The sequence below is a fragment of the Solenopsis invicta genome, chromosome 16 (assembly GCF_016802725.1).
Source record: "Solenopsis invicta isolate M01_SB chromosome 16, UNIL_Sinv_3.0, whole genome shotgun sequence".
NCBI classification, from domain to species: domain Eukaryota; kingdom Metazoa; phylum Arthropoda; class Insecta; order Hymenoptera; family Formicidae; genus Solenopsis; species Solenopsis invicta.
In genome coordinates this window covers 3,104,457-3,120,288 of record NC_052679.1, presented here as the reverse complement: position 1 = coordinate 3,120,288, position 15,832 = coordinate 3,104,457, and the positions used below count along the sequence as shown (strand labels likewise).

Genomic DNA, 15,832 nt, shown 5'->3' with positions numbered 1-15,832 from the left:
GATAAAATACTTTTAAAACGTTTATAAGAAAAATTGAATTAAATATTTTAAAAATACGTAAATAAAAAATTCTATAAAATCTGAACTACATCGTTGTTTTGAAATAAATTTTCAAAATACATTTATTAATATTTATGATAAATGTTTTGCTGTTTGGAAAAAAAACATCTAAAATTAGAGTTGGGTAAATTAATAATTTTTTTAAATTAAATTAAGGTAAAAAAGTTAATAGCTTATAAAATTAATTTAATTACGTTAAAAGTTATATAAACAAAAACTATTTAGTTACTACCCAAATTTTGTCTAAAACTAATTTTTTGAAATAAAGATACTGAAATGTTTATACTTTCATTTATAACAAAGAATCCCAAAGCAGCAGTTTTTGTTATCGTGTTTCAGAAAATTATAGTAATCAAAGCAGTGATAACAAAGTCTTTATTCGTGAGACACAAATACATCAATTTTAATAAATACGCTTTTATTCATACTTTTATTCGCGGTGTGATATTTGCCTAACAATTATTATAAACAGAGGAAATCCGTCAACCTATATTATGCAAATAAATCTCGTTTTAACGCGGACAATTGAGTTTTCCTCGCATATTATGCGCATTCGCCAATTGTCTGATTGCGTTAATTGGATTTGGCTATAAATTGCTTAAACGTACATTCCATTTTACCTTGTGCGTGACATATATATGACTGCAATGGTATTGGTAACTTAGCGCAAATATATCACATACGTCGTCACCTTGGTTCTCTCTTCGTTAATTATCTTAGAAAGACATCAGAACCATTTTACTCGTTAATATTTACATTTTAGAATCGAATGTATAATCACCTTTAAGAAAGTCTTGAGAACTTTAATTATTTATTATTCATCTTTTCTACAGGGAAAATTGCAATTGGATAAAAGGAAAAATGATGGGACAGAAAATCAAACGCTGAACTGTATATCTTATTCTTTCTCTTCTGAATGAATCACATCTGTATGATGCATTTAAATTTCATAAATGACGCAAGAATTTATTCATAAATGTGCAGCTGAAGTAAACGATTTCCAATCATTACAATCATAAAAAAAAATGCATTAGGTGCACCTCTTGCACTTCCTCATCTTACTCTCTGTCTTTCTCGTTTTCTCCACATACATTCCATCACCCGTCTCCTTCCAAGCGTTTGGATGGGCGATCGAGCGCAGCTGAGCTGATTGTGAGAGTCAAGTTGAGTCGAGTCGAGAGGGTCGAGAGAGGGACGAGTAGTCCGCGGGGGAATTAGTGGCCGCGCGCGCGGCGGTCAGTCGCTGACAGCTCAGGATCGTTCTGATCCAGTGTCCAGTCCTGATCTGATCACTCAAGAGTGCGTAGTACGGTCGATCCGAAGGAGAGAAGTCCGAGCGCGACGACGCGCGTTTTCGCAAAATGGCAGAACGAAGCCGCGCGAGTTGTCTCGCGCTCCTTTACTTGGCTTGCCTAGTCGCGCAGGCTGCGCGGGCGAACCCGGTGAACATCCCCCTGAACCGCGTGTCCTCGCAGCTGCAGGAGAAGGCGTGGAGGGCTCTGAACGATCACTCACCGACGCATCACCTCTACGCGCACGGCAATCTGATAAACGCGCAGGAATTGGTGAGTTCTCAGCGGACGTTCGCGGGACCTCCAGGATATTCCCAGGAGGGTAGGAAAGCTCCAGGAAATTCCGATCGTGTTGCCCTTCGCAGCGTTTGTGTTTTATTTCTGACGTAGCTGTGTGTGTCACGCTCTGTCATGAGAGCCAAGCCGATGAGCTAATTCTTCTTTGTTTAGCGATCACTGTTGTCAGCAGCAAAAATGACTTTGTTTGCAAATATAATGCGTCATAAACTGCAACAACACGTAGCATCCGGAAGTGAAGAATGATTTTATTCGTTGGGTAGTTTATCTTCTTCAAATAAGTAATTAAATATTTACAGAGATTTTTATAAAATTAATGAAGTTAATTAAATTACTCTTTGTGTCATTGATTGTGTCACTGACGAAAATTAAATTGCAAATCAAGTTAAACTGTTTGCCACTGGGTTATCAACGAGATTGAAAATTAAATTTGGTAAATATCACAGACTTAGTACATAAACCTATTAAGAGATTAGATTATTGTCAACATGGAATATAATATATTTTCTTTTTTTAAGAATAACTATTTAACAATATTCAGGACGTAATGGAAAAATTCATAAATTTCTAAAGATAAAGATTCCTTTTGTCTGTCAGTGCAATAAGAAATAAATTATAGGTATTGCACATATTGCCTGCTATTTATATATAATCTTATAGGATGAAAAATCTAAGAAACTTAGGATTGCAGTATCAACTGATTGCATCATTATAATGATTTTGATTTGTTTCCTGGAAGGATATGTGTGATGAATATTTCTCTCTGACAATGAGAGTTGCGTGTCTATAAGATTTTAAAGATGTGTTATCTTTAAGTATTCCTCTAATGTTTTGCATAACATGTTCATATAATGTTTAGCTGATATAAATAATCAACACTATTCAGAGAAAAAAAACCAAAAAGAAATATGTCAGAATTGATAAAGTTGATTTTAGCAAAGCTAAAAAATGTAAATAAATAACTTTGAGATTTTAATATGTAACTGTCTTGAATTCTGGCGCGTCATTATGTTCAGGGTAATATTGAACGAAACTGCTTCTAAAAACATGGATAAGATAATTTTTTATTTTATTTTTGATCATGCGTATCAATATGTGAAGAATGTATTCTATTAATGGGTGTCAAGGTACATACACTTCTGTGCATGTATTCCAAAGGCAATGATAAACTGAGATAATAACGTTCTGGGTTATCAGCCCAAGTTGTACTCTCAGGCCAAGCTGAAATGCATTTAGCTGAAGAAATGTGAAAGACGTTACTGCGCATCATATTTCTGTTTTTAATTATATAAAATATGCTTTCTACTTATACATAGCAACAAAATAATCCCTGCCACAACTAGAGTTACAAATAAGGCTTATTATTTTAATAATAATTATATCATTAAGCAAGATTAAATTGTAAGATGATTTGCATTTTGTTTTCATATAAACAGTTCCAGTATTTATATTATTATATTATTGCAGGAGGAGCCACCCTTCAAAGTGTACAAGTTTACATATGACTTGAGTCCAATATGCGGCACTGAGTCTTGTCCTAGAGAGGCCTGTACTATTGACCTGAAGCAAGACGAGCACGGCGACATAGAAACGCTGAATGATTCCATTCAGTGCATGTACTTCTATCCAGCCGACGCACAAAATGACATGTCACAAGAACAGCAGAATTATCAGGAGCAAGAGGATTCTCAAGTTACTCAGGAAAATCTGGCCGAACAGGTGAACAACAATCGGAGTGTGGAATTGGATCATGAAATTCAAGAGACCGGTGATGAGAACGTCAGGCCATTTATCGCCATGCGAGCCTCTGGCAATTATTGTCCGGGTTGTCCATACGAGTTAAATCCAAATCTGCCGGGTCTTCTTACCTTTGGCGAGCAAGCGTTGAAATCGATGGACGAGCAGACCACGAGCGATTACAAGCACAAGTTGATGAGCATTGTTAGGGTCACTCGCTCGGTACCGGTTTCATCTAACGTGATAGAGTATCAGTTGTTGCTGCTGATAGGCGAATCCGAATGCCTGAAGAACGCTCTCGAGCAGGAACAGGAATGTTCATTGCGAACAACCGTTCCTACCAGGTTGTGCTTGGTCACGTTCGAGCAACGACCGTGGCAGCAAACGTCCCTCAGGATCACTAAGAACAACTGTACGGATCCCGAAAACGTGTCCAGCGCAAACGGCCAACCGCAGAGATCGATTTTGGAGAGCGAATCTTTGGTGACGATCAAATATGACGAGGGACAATCGAAAATCGGCACCGAGATGGCTGACGTCTATGAGAGCTTGAAGGAAATGCTGGACAATTATACCCACGCGCCTTCGACGCCCTCGAAGGAGCCCGAGGAAACCGAGGTAACAGAACCCGCTGTCACAAAGGTGGTGTTGAACAAGAGTCAAAACGACGAAAAGATCTTGGGCTTTACAGACAAAGCAAAAGAGTTCAGAGAGTTCTTGGAGGACTTTGATCTTAAGGTGGAAGATGCTACACCTAATACAAGTGGAACTATGAAAGAAGTCATAGAAGAGAAATTTCAACGAAAGAAGGTCATAGAGGATAAGGCAAACCTCGAAAAGGCGACTGATAGAGGAAATGTTAATAACAGGAGGAAACGGTCGCAGCGCGTCGGTGCTCCCACGACAACGTCCATAAACGATCCCGAGATTCAAACCTATGCTAATAAAGCGCTGCACAAATTTTCTGCGGAATCAAACAGTTCGAACGAGCCTCTAATAGTAGAAATCACCGAGGCAACCGTTCAAGTGGTTGCCGGTAAACTTTATAAGATCAAAGTTAAACTAGGCACCAGTAATTGTCCAAAAGGCACCAAGGACAACTGCCAGTTGCAGGCAGGAAGCGAGGTGAAGGAGTGTCTGGTAACGGTGTGGTCACGACCATGGATCGATCAAGGTTCACCCGAAATAACGGTGGAGTGTCCCTCATCGGAAAGCAACCGAAGGAAGCGATCCCTGCGCGGCGTTGATTACAACAGGAAGATGCTGCAGATCGCCGAGGACGTGAGAACCGAACGGCTGTTCGACGATTTCGTAGCGACCTATAATCGAACGTACTCCTCGCCGGACGAAAGGAATCTGCGACTTCAGATATTCCGTGAGAATCTCGGGATCATAGAGTTGCTGCAGAAGACCGAGCAGGCAACTGGCCGCTACGGCGTGAACATGTTCGCTGACATGTCGCGCGAGGAGTTCCGTACGCGTTATCTTGGCCTGCGACCGGACCTGCAGTCGGAGAACGAAATCCCTCTGCAAGAGGCCAAGTTTCCGAATATCGAGCTACCGCCCACCTTTGACTGGCGAAAGAAGGGTGTCGTAACGCCCGTGAAGAATCAAGGCGGATGCGGTTCGTGCTGGGCTTTCTCAGTGACGGGCAACGTCGAGGGTCAATACGCGATCAAGCACGGTCAACTGCTGTCTCTGTCCGAACAGGAGCTGGTGGACTGCGACGATCTCGACGACGGCTGCGGCGGAGGATTACCAGACAATGCGTACAGAGCCATTGAGAAGCTGGGTGGTCTCGAGCTGGAGTCGGACTATCCATACGAGGCGGAGAACGAGAAGTGTCACTTTAAGAAGAATTTGGTCAAGGTAGAGCTGACCTCCGCTGTCAACGTTACGTCGGATGAGACGCAAATGGCGCAGTGGCTGGTGCAAAACGGTCCAATCTCCATCGGCATTAACGCTAATGCTATGCAGTTTTACATGGGCGGCGTCTCGCATCCTTTCAAATTTCTGTGTAATCCCAAAAATCTGGACCACGGTGTGTTGATCGTCGGATATGGCACAAGCAGTACGTATCACGCTAGAATAGTTTTGAACGAACCCCTGGAAAGTATTAGAAAAACACAGTAAAAGAAAGCGGAATTTACATTGTATTTTTTTCCCACAGAGATCCAGAGAAATTAATTTTAATCATCATCGTTAATAATTGTAGTTTTATAACTTAACCATCTCATATCTTTACAGTTACTAATAATAACACCATATACAATCTAATAATAAGGATACATGTTTAACTTTAAAGGATAAATGCCCTTTTTAAAAAACATTTTTAACTTGCATTTTTTTGGAGATTACACTATTAAGAGATTATTGAATATTGATTACTATAATAAAAGATATATTTAATGTTCTCTTTTCAGATTATCCGCTTTTCCACAAAAAACTACCGTATTGGATCATAAAGAACAGTTGGGGAAAATCCTGGGGTGAACAAGGATACTATAGAGTCTACCGCGGGGATGGTACTTGTGGACTTAACACGATGGCCTCGAGCGCCGTGGTTCTTTAATACTGACTACGTAAATAAGTTTTTCATAATTAACTTATACTCGTTCCAAACGAAGTTATATATTATATAGATATATACATAGAATATCATTTTCTACTAATTAATGTCGATTTTAAAACTGAATCCATACGCTTGCCAAATATTTGACGAATGCAACTTGACCCCATTGTCAATCTACACTATGTATTATAGTATCCATTCAATATGATAATTGGCTTAATTGCGCGAGTATCTGACAAGCGTATGAATCGTCTGGAGCCAGTTAAACATATGTTGTGCGATTTGAGCTAGGTTTGTTCTCCGCATATTTATATTGGGATAAAAACGATGTAATTCGTTTACGACAATCTCATTCGTTCGTTAAAAAAGTCCAAAGCTAAATTATATAGTTCACTAATCTTTTGCAAACCTCTTTATAAAATAATATAGATAATATATAAATATTTAAAGTGTGTTAAAATATGCAATAATGTTAAAATTATAGTAAAGATGTTAAATGTTTTAATTAATTTCGTTAAATTTTAATTGCGTGTATAAAAATCAGTAAGTAAAAAATGAAAATGTAATCTTTCCTCTCCCCGAAACATTTCTATATTTTACAGTTTTTAAGTTTGTTATAGATTGTTGGTATTTTTTAAAAGTTTTACAACTTTTTAACTTTGCGTAGGCCTTGGAAAACAGTTTTATATATGCAATGTATTAACTTAAGAAACGAAAGAAATCATTTATAAGAAAGTAAGCGAAACAAAGAAATAAGTAGGGATTTGATTTTTATTGAACGCAATAAAGGTAACTGTGCGAAACTATGTCAATTTAATATACCTGAAATCTTTTCTGAAGTAAATATATTTGAAATCTAAATTGATATGTCATTGAAATTCCCGATAAAAGCATGTGTGTGAAAATGTTGAATGAGAAACGTATTTGAAATAAATTTATAAAATTTGATTTTCTTAACGTGATTACGCTGAATTGCAAAATTTACATAAAGCAGAAATGATTAAAGTTTATTAGGCTCACAAAGTTTTAGTTATAAGTCTAATTTTAATTATAAGTTGTATTCTGGTATATATTAGAAAATTGAAATCGAAATAATCATAAAGTTATGAAAACTATTAACTCATTATCTTATACAAGCAGAAAGAATTATTTTTGGATATTATGAACTCTTTATTAATTCGCATTGCGTTACTTATAAATACATCACTGACATGTAATATTTGTATATTTGACATGTCAAAATAAAAGAATCATAGGTTCAAAATAATACAAAAAACTTTTTTCAACATTGATGTAAAAAGACAATTCTAAATATTCTGCATCGAATACAGCTAATTCGAAAAAATAAGTTTGGTACAGTAAATAAATTTAATGAGGAATTTACAGAAAATTACAAGCTACGATTATGATTTTTCAAGAAAAGTAGCTATCAATTTATATAGAGAATTGGAAATGCGTTATGTCATATTCAACATGATGCAGTGTGTTATAACAGCATATTTCTTAAATGTAATATTATGCAACAGTCATTTCGGAATCCATAATTTATTAAGAGCCATAGACACAATTCGCGAAATTCATCAAATCTTCACATGTAATACTATAAAGCCGCCATGCTTTGAAGTTATGTGAACACACAAAAGTTCTAGAAGAACTGTACACCAGTAGCAGAAATTTTAATTATTCATTTTCTCAGTGTGAAAACTGAATATTATTATATCTAGCATTTTTTTATATACTAGAACAAAACAGGCGCGCGCTACAGAGCTTTTAATATTATATATATATTATAAGAATGATTTAAATTCTATAAAATAAGAATAAAACAATTATATTAGTCGATCATTAATAATGCTCTGGAACTCTTGGGGCAACTGATAAGACCTGCTCGGATCGTTACTATACAAAATAGCAATATAAAGGAGTAATGTGAAGAGTAAAGTTCTGTTAACGGTATACAGTTATTCAACACATACAGTATTCATGCAAGGTATCAGTTATCGATATACATAGAGAGAAAGAGAGAGAGAAACACAGCATTAAGCTCTCACATGTCAGGATACCAAAATACTTAAACAATTAATAATTCTTCTGTCTGTCGAACTTCGAAATCGGTATACTTCGAATAAAACACTAGAGAATGTACAGTACAGGACACAATTAACAGTATGATAATCCTTAGGGGCGATTACTTGATCGATATTAATAATAATTGTATTGTCCCCACTGATTATAAGGTCCGTAAGCTTGTGGTCCGCCTTGACCATACTGCCAATTTTGGTAGTTAGCATAATTGGGATCCGATGGAGGTGGATACTGCTGGTAACCTTGTTGATAGCCACTCTGACCGCCATACTGTCCACCCTGGAACTGTTGGGGCGACTGATAAGGCCCGCTTGGACCGCTGCTATATTGATATGAAGATTGTGAACCCACGGACGGCGAAGGTGGAACATTTGATTGATCAGCTTTCTTCTTCGGAGGTGAAGAATCGCTGCAACACCCGGTATCATAAAATAATTTTCTAATGAAAGCAATTTCAATATATTTAAAAATTTTATAAATATAAAAAGTAAATGCATCTGTCAATTTCAACTAAATGATAAAACTATTAGATTTTTTTAAATTTAGAACAATTTTACTTAGAAAAATGATAAATTATATTTAGTAGTAACATTTTTTTCATACATTAATTAATACATTTGCTAAAATTGCGAATATTTTATCATTAAAATATTTTATGTTTAATATTTTTGTAAGACAATTAATTACTTAAGACTAATTAATCTTTATTTTTCAGTTTTTTTTATAAATACTTACGTTTTGTTATCGTCGCCCTTCGTCTTTTTCCTCTCTTTCGCTTGCTTAATGCATTTCTGGAACTGTTCGTGAGCCTTCAACACTTGCCGGATGTCAGGGCTGAAATCTTCTAGAAATTCTACTTTGCGTTGCGCAAAAAGCACTCTCTGCTCAAGATCTGCGTGTTCTCTTTCTATAAACAGATCCATGTAGCCTACTATTTCTTGAGTGTCGACTGGTGTTCGTTGCATTGCCAAATCTATTAATTGCAGATATAGTCTAGGATTGTCTTTATCTTTATCTGTGGCCTGTATAAAAAATGCAACATGTATTACAATATTAATCTCGACACAAATCGCCATAATATATAATAGTTGAAAAAAAAAAAATTAATTTTGCATTAAAACATACCTTCATCAACACCTTAATTGCTTTGTCAACGTCATCCTTGACTTTACACAAGAATCGCGCGTATTTCACAGCAATATTATTGGCGATCGTCCTGTTTTTGCTATTGCTAATGTAATTCTCATATAAGGTACACGCTTTCTCTAAATCCCCACGACGGCGTTCCAAATTTATTCGTCGGTACGCCACTTGTAGCATATTTGGTAATACATTATCGATATTTTCTAATATGGCAGCAGCTTTCTCGAAATTATCTTGCCCTTCTTCAAAGATGGCCCATTGCAAATGTAAGTTTGGTTTCTTTGGATGATGAACCATACAAGCTCTCGAATATACATCTCGGATCTTTTCTGTGTTATCTCCCTTTAGCGATTCCAAATAGCGCACAAACTGCACAATAAAAAAAACAAAAATTATTTATATATGTACCGAACGATTCGTAATAATACTTCTCAAATGGAAAAAATTATAATATATATAATTACATATCAAATATTATATATATATACCATAATTATATTGCTATGATATATATAATTATGAAATGTATAATATATATAAAATATATAAAATAATAAATGTTTAGTATCATTCGAAATAAGATGTAATTACATAGGCGATTGTTAATTTTGGCAAAATAAGCTTATATACAACAATAGTATTGACATAGATTAACTTACTCGCATCCAAAATTCATCATAAAGTGCACAAGCGATTAGACATCTCTCAAATAAGATGATTATTCGATTTTGATCCTTTTGTTCAATCTCGAAATCTAGGTACTCCTTCCAGTTTTTCAATTGGCATCGTTCCAATGGTTTTACATGGAAATATGGTCTCTTTATCTGTTAATTATACAATATATGTATAATTAAACTATAAATTAATTTCTTTAGGCTGTAAACTAATTTGAATTTTGCTTCCATGTGAAATTAATTAATGCATCCAAATCGTTTAATTTGGTGTATACTTTTTTTACTTACAACATAAAACATTGTAAAAGATTGACTTCTGTACTACAACGAATCCACATTTACTGCGCGAATAGGTAGTTCTAGAGCTACGGTGAGGGATCGAAATGAGTGAAAACTTTTTTCTATTTACAGCAGTAAAACATTTCAACGTAATTGAAATTAAAAAGTTTCATTTTCCTAATAATCAAGTGTGATCATAATGAGCATATATAAATTATAATTGAATGTTATGTACCCCTTCCTCATAGGACCATCTTGCTGCCACCGCATTGACGTTCGCTTTGTGCATTTTACGCCTGCTGCTAATGATCTTCTCACGGATGGCACGGGTCTCCTCATCGGTAGGTGGTACCTCGTGAGGTGGTGGTTCTTCACCGGGTGGTGCGTCATCGGCAGCTGATGTCGCGGTGGCATCGTCTGATTTGAGAAGGGCTTTTACTTCTGCACGTAACGCGAGAAAATCGTCCACGCTTAGGATACGATTCGGCAAGTTAGACGACACGAATTCTTGGAAGGCTTCGAAGTGGGATGTGTAACCAAGAGTAGGTGTCGATAGCAAACGATCGTACAGTGCTGTCACTCTGCTCAAGCGTTTTGCTTCTGATTCCCACTTTATGTAACTCTCCCAAAGACGATCCGATCTGTTTTACATTATAAATCGTTACATTATTTCATTTAATCCTAGCTGTGTATCAAAGTAAATCTATTAGTATATTATATTGTAACAGATACAATACTAAAAAAAATTGATAACTTTTCTGTGGGCAATGATAGAAATATGTATATCTATGCAAATAGAAAAGAAAATTTAAATTTAATTACCTGAATTCAAGTCCGCAAGCTTGTATGGCTCGCTCGTACTGCTCCCGGAGCTTCTCTTCATCTTTCTCATAGACGGTTTTACAGTGGTTGATGTAATGGAGCCAGAGGTCGACACTTAGCGAAATAGCTTTCAGACCTTGGTCGAACACCTGTGGTAACGGATTCGTGGATCGTATTTAGAACAGTTTACAACTGGGTCGGGCTTATCGGCGGGTAGATCTTATACCTATTTTGCTTTTAGCTTTCGTTAAGCATTACGGTCTTTTTTTTAGCAACGTATACTCACATATCGTACGCGTACTGTAAATAAAGAGATTTAATTAACACAGAGATTGCAGATCATTGTGCATTCACCTTAAAAGTCAGGGAGTGTTCCGATCTGGGCGCCACAGTGTCTTCCGCCACTCATTCTTGCTCCCATTCTGGCACGTGCGCGTGTCCTAAGTCTTTGTTTCTGACTTTGACTTAACACCCAACCCGACATATCTTACTTACATAAAGTAAGAGTAGCGCATATATCTTATGCTTAAGTTTTACAATACTTTCTGTAGTAAGCTATGTGTACAAATGCTTACAGTAAGTATAACATAGTATTCTTTCTTTCTATCGCGATAAAGGCGCTTCGGAAACAAGCCATCTCGCTCGACTTACGTATCGTACGATAGAGTACTTGATGTATTTGATATATCGGTAAGATAGTAAAATATGTAATATAGCATTTTTGTCGCAGGATATTAATTAAATAAGTAACTATTTTGTAAACGAAGAAAGTCGAATAGGTGCCGCAAGACGTGCTATGCTGTTGGAAGGGAAAACCATATTTATGTGCGTGCACACTGCCCACGCGTCTTCCTAACTCGAGCTATTTTCATTAGATTGCGTTAATTATAATGATATCATATAATGAGAGATATAGCCTAACAAACATAATATACGATCGGACTCACCGTTTGGACATTTTCGGGGTTGCCCTTCTTCTTCTCGTAATCGGCGAACTTTCTCCAGTAACCGTAGCAATATGGATAACGCTCCAAGAATTTTGTGTAAGCCTCGCGCGCTGCCTCCGCATCATTCTGTGACAAAAACAGCAAAACTCAAATGTTAGTTTCAATTAATTAAAAAACATTTTCATATATTACATTTGATATTTTCAAATATTTCTCTATTTTTTAAATATGTTTATATATGTTCAGGTTCAAAATAGACCCAATATTAAAAATTTATTAAGAAATTGCTTTTCATATTCTTTATTTTATAATTGCTTGAAAGAATAAACAAAATAATATAAAATAATTCAAATTTTATATGTAAATTCTGTTATCTAAAGTCTAATACCATTAGTTTTTAAAAAACGTTTGGATAAAAAAAAAATCCTAAACACAAAAGATTTAATTTGTATTTTATATTAGATATAGATGCGCTGAAGAAAAATCATTTCTGAATCTTTTACTTACTTCTTGATCCACATATTGTAAGAGATATGTCCACCCTGTGAAGTCAGATGGATCTTCATTAACAGCTTTCCAATACTTTTCTAATTCGGGCAATGTTTTCTTTTTCGGCGATGCTGGCTTGATTTCTTGCTTATCTCCCGCTTCTGCTTCGCTCGACAAGGCGAGCTTTTTTGCCGGTGCCTCATCATTGTTTTCAGACGTCGGAGAGCTGGGATCGTATTCTCCTTCCGCGTTCAATTTACGTTTGGCTAAAAGCATAAGAAAACATAAGACAACTAGTTCTAGACTGTAACTTTCTTTATAGAACACTGTGAAGAAGTACACTCACTTCCACTTTCCACTTTAGTCTTCTTTTCAGGTGTTTTGTTTGTTGATTTCACCCCACTTTTTTTCTTCTTGTCACTGTCCGGTGGTAATTCATCCTCGGACACAGACTCGGTTTCACCTAAGTCTGCTGGAGCAGTAACCGGCAGTTCCTCATCAGAAACTGCTTCAGTTTCTGGTTCCTGTGCATTCAAATTTATGTATGTTATCAATCCACAAAACTTACTACTGTGTCCAAAAAGTAAGGTGACATTGCATTTATTTCGAAAATTCTTTATTTATTCTTGCAAATCAATTTCGTCCCCTTCAAAGTAATCCCCCCCTGATATAATACACTTATTCCAACGGATTTTCCAATCTTCGAAACAGTTGTAATAATCGATTTCAGGAATGGCCTTTAGCTCCTTCTTCGCAGCGGCTTGAATCTCTTCTATCGACTCGAAACGGTGATTCGTGATTTTTTAACCAAAAACTCGACTAATATCGTTCCACAACCACCGTATTCACCTGATTTGGCTCCATGCGACTTCTGGCTATGGGGACACCGTTTCGAGTGTCGAAATTGATTTGCAAGAATAAATAAAGAATTTTCGAAATAAATGCAATGTCACCTTACTTTTTGGACACAGTAGTATATTAATAAATCCATCAACTTATATAAAAAAAAAAAAATAAAATAAAATAAAAAAATAATTATGTATATCAAAAATGTGTGAATGACATTAACCTTGGCCGTGGCTTCAGTAGGTAACTCATCCTCTGATACAGCCTCTGTATCAGGCTCGATTTTCTTTGCTTCATCTTCATTTATATATTCATGTATTGTTTCAGTTTCAGCTTCAGTGATTTCTATACGTGGCAGGGAATCACTCTGTAATATCTCCATGTCTGGTTCCTCAACCTTACCCATCACCGCGTCCACATCCTCTGATATTTCTTGCTGCGAATCATCAATTTCCATAATTTGGATTGTGGTACCAGTATGCGTGGGTATGTTCTCTGACTCGTCTATCTCTTCCGTTTCTAGAATCTCTTGTGTCATTGTGCTGCCATCTTCATTGATAACATCTTGAAAATCTATCAGCACACGCTGCTGATTTGAGTCATCGTTGCTGACATCTTGACCTTCCATCTCAATGTCTTCACTATGTTCTGCCAGCATCTCTACCTTGTCCATGCTGCTGTCTTCTATAATTATGCCCTCTGATCTTATATTGGAATGCCGCTAAAAATAAACAGTATTTTAAAGTAAAATATGATCAGTGATAAAATAGTAACATAATCTTTCTTAGATGTAAACATCAACAAAATTAGATTAAATATTGTATATAATATTTACCACGTCTTCTACATCTTGCTCTATTTCATCACTTTGAGTCATACTCATTTCATGTATATTAGCATCTTCAGACTCGTCCTCCAATTCCAAGTGCAACATGGGAGTGTCTTCTTCACTGCGTTGGTCCACAATAACTTCTGTTAAACGTTGTACTCCATTTTCAGGTATATTTTCCATCACGTTTTCTTCCAATGTAGATGCAGTTTCTTCCTACAATTACAAATAGTTATTTATATTAGTTATAAAAAAACTGTTCTCTACATTATTTTCTACAGCAGTTACACAAATTATAGTTTACATATATTGTATGGCAATATGTATACAAAGAGCAACATTAATGTAATCATCTAATATTTTAAAGTTAAATAAACATTCTTTTATATTTATTTTAATAAAATATATCCAATTAATAAATCCTTTACTCTCTATTGCAACTCCAAATATTGACATTGAGAGAAATTAAAGATTTGACAGACGCCTCGCTATTTTGCTTTTAGTCTTATCGTCAGACGATGGAGATGACATCAATCACCAATGATGTTAGTCTGTGTCAATGCAACCGGTGTCGAAATGTTCAACCCTTACCTCAACTTCCTCGATCTCTTGAATCTTTCTCGGGGAGCGCGTCGCCCGGGCGAGGAGCTTTTTCACGGGCGATTTTTTAGCTACCACCGCTGTCTTTCGAGCTCGACCCGACCTGGTACGTCTCACTGCAAAAGACAGCCAAATATTTATAATATTCCAAATGCAAGAGACGCCGCCGTCTCGTCGAAATGGCGGTCTCGTGGGCTGGGCGACCGCGCCGGGCGGCACCGTCTTGTCCTTTTGTGACGAGTGGTTTCTCGGCAACAACCTGACGATCGATCACAGGTGATCGACGCATTTCTTAAAGCTTATCTCTTTACCTGGTTCGACCAGCGCGACCTCGGACTCGTCACCGCTCGCTGAGGACATCGTGCTCTCGCTGTAATCACCGGAATGTCGAAGCACAGAACCACGCAGAATATCACACGGAAAATGGCGGCGCAATATATCGAAACAGGGTCGCCAATTGCAAAACGCAGTTCCATCAAAATCGGCAAAATTAGACTTAATTAGAACCGGTTTCATCATTTCCGTTTAATTTAATCGGCCGATTAGGTTTAAGAACAGCCAATTGCAGAACTTAAAATAGATCGTATTACTTTGTTTTTCTTGTCCGTTTTCTGCAAATTGTAATTTATTTATGTAAAATATAATGCTTTAAATTAATAATTAATTTTTTAAAATAATTAAAAAAATTAAAATTTTAATTTTCAGTTTTAAGGTTTGCAATTAGCAATTTATAAATTAATCGATCAATTAGGTTAATCGGAGAAACCGGAACTTGCATGCGCGCTTTTTCTGTTTTCAAAATTGCAAGTGTCGACATCGTCGAAACTTATATTACCGACGATCAATAAAAACACAAATTTTAACTTTTTTTTCACAACTGTAAAAGAAAAAACATTCCTATATAAAATTTTTTTTAAGTAAATTCCAAAAGTTTTTAAAAAATAAAAAAATTATTTAGATATAATATTTTTTGTTAATTTGTAATTTAACGATTTCTACATAAATACAAAATTCGATCTGCTAGATTAATGTTGAGTAGAAAGAACACAAGCTTTAAAATAAAGATGATATTTTAAAGTGATTAAAGAGTATAAGTACATGCATTTTTTAAGCATAATAAATAATATATTACATATATTATTCTATGTACATACATATGT

The 15,832-nt window shown here is 35.9% G+C and overlaps 2 protein-coding genes across 2 annotated transcripts; one reads left to right on the top strand and one right to left on the bottom strand.

The window, feature by feature from the left end:
- The first annotated feature begins 1,210 nt into the window (after positions 1-1,210).
- On the top strand, positions 1,211-6,819 carry LOC105202727 (putative cysteine proteinase CG12163). The gene is made up of 3 exons (XM_011171390.3): positions 1,211-1,625; positions 3,117-5,457; positions 5,810-6,819. The coding sequence occupies exons 1-3, from the start codon at positions 1,422-1,424 to the stop codon at positions 5,956-5,958; spliced, it is 2,694 nt and encodes an 897-aa protein (XP_011169692.1). The 5' UTR covers positions 1,211-1,421; the 3' UTR covers positions 5,959-6,819.
- A 488-nt stretch (positions 6,820-7,307) lies between these two features.
- Positions 7,308-15,206, bottom strand: LOC105202735 (pre-mRNA-processing factor 39). Its single transcript, XM_039458824.1, has 13 exons — positions 14,984-15,206; positions 14,664-14,788; positions 14,079-14,288; positions 13,467-13,964; positions 12,744-12,921; positions 12,416-12,663; positions 11,909-12,034; positions 10,962-11,110; positions 10,375-10,780; positions 9,846-10,010; positions 9,169-9,555; positions 8,779-9,065; positions 7,308-8,452 (listed from the first exon to the last, which is right to left on the bottom strand). Exons 1-13 carry the CDS (start codon positions 15,189-15,191, stop codon positions 8,161-8,163), a joined length of 3,279 nt encoding a protein of 1,092 aa, XP_039314758.1. The 5' UTR covers positions 15,192-15,206; the 3' UTR covers positions 7,308-8,160.
- Between the last annotated feature and the right edge of the window lie 626 nt (positions 15,207-15,832).

What these genes read in the sequence shown, in the direction of transcription:
- LOC105202727 (XM_011171390.3), top strand. Translation starts at nt 1,422, where the DNA reads ATGGCAGAACGAAGCCGCGCGAGTTGTCTCGCGCTCCTTTACTTGGCT. An exon ending in TGATAAACGCGCAGGAATTG is followed by an intron (nt 1,626 to 3,116) that starts GTGAGTTCTCAG and finishes ATATTATTGCAG; the next exon opens with GAGGAGCCACCCTTCAAAGT. An exon ending in CGTCGGATATGGCACAAGCA is followed by an intron (nt 5,458 to 5,809) that starts GTACGTATCACG and finishes TTCTCTTTTCAG; the next exon opens with ATTATCCGCTTTTCCACAAA.
- LOC105202735 (XM_039458824.1), bottom strand. Translation starts at nt 15,191, where the DNA reads ATGATGAAACCGGTTCTAATTAAGTCTAATTTTGCCGATTTTGATGGA. An exon ending in ATGATGAATTTTGGATGCGA is followed by an intron (nt 9,556 to 9,845) that starts GTAAGTTAATCT and finishes TTTATTGTGCAG; the next exon opens with TTTGTGCGCTATTTGGAATC. An exon ending in AAGGGCGACGATAACAAAAC is followed by an intron (nt 8,453 to 8,778) that starts GTAAGTATTTAT and finishes CGGGTGTTGCAG; the next exon opens with CGATTCTTCACCTCCGAAGA.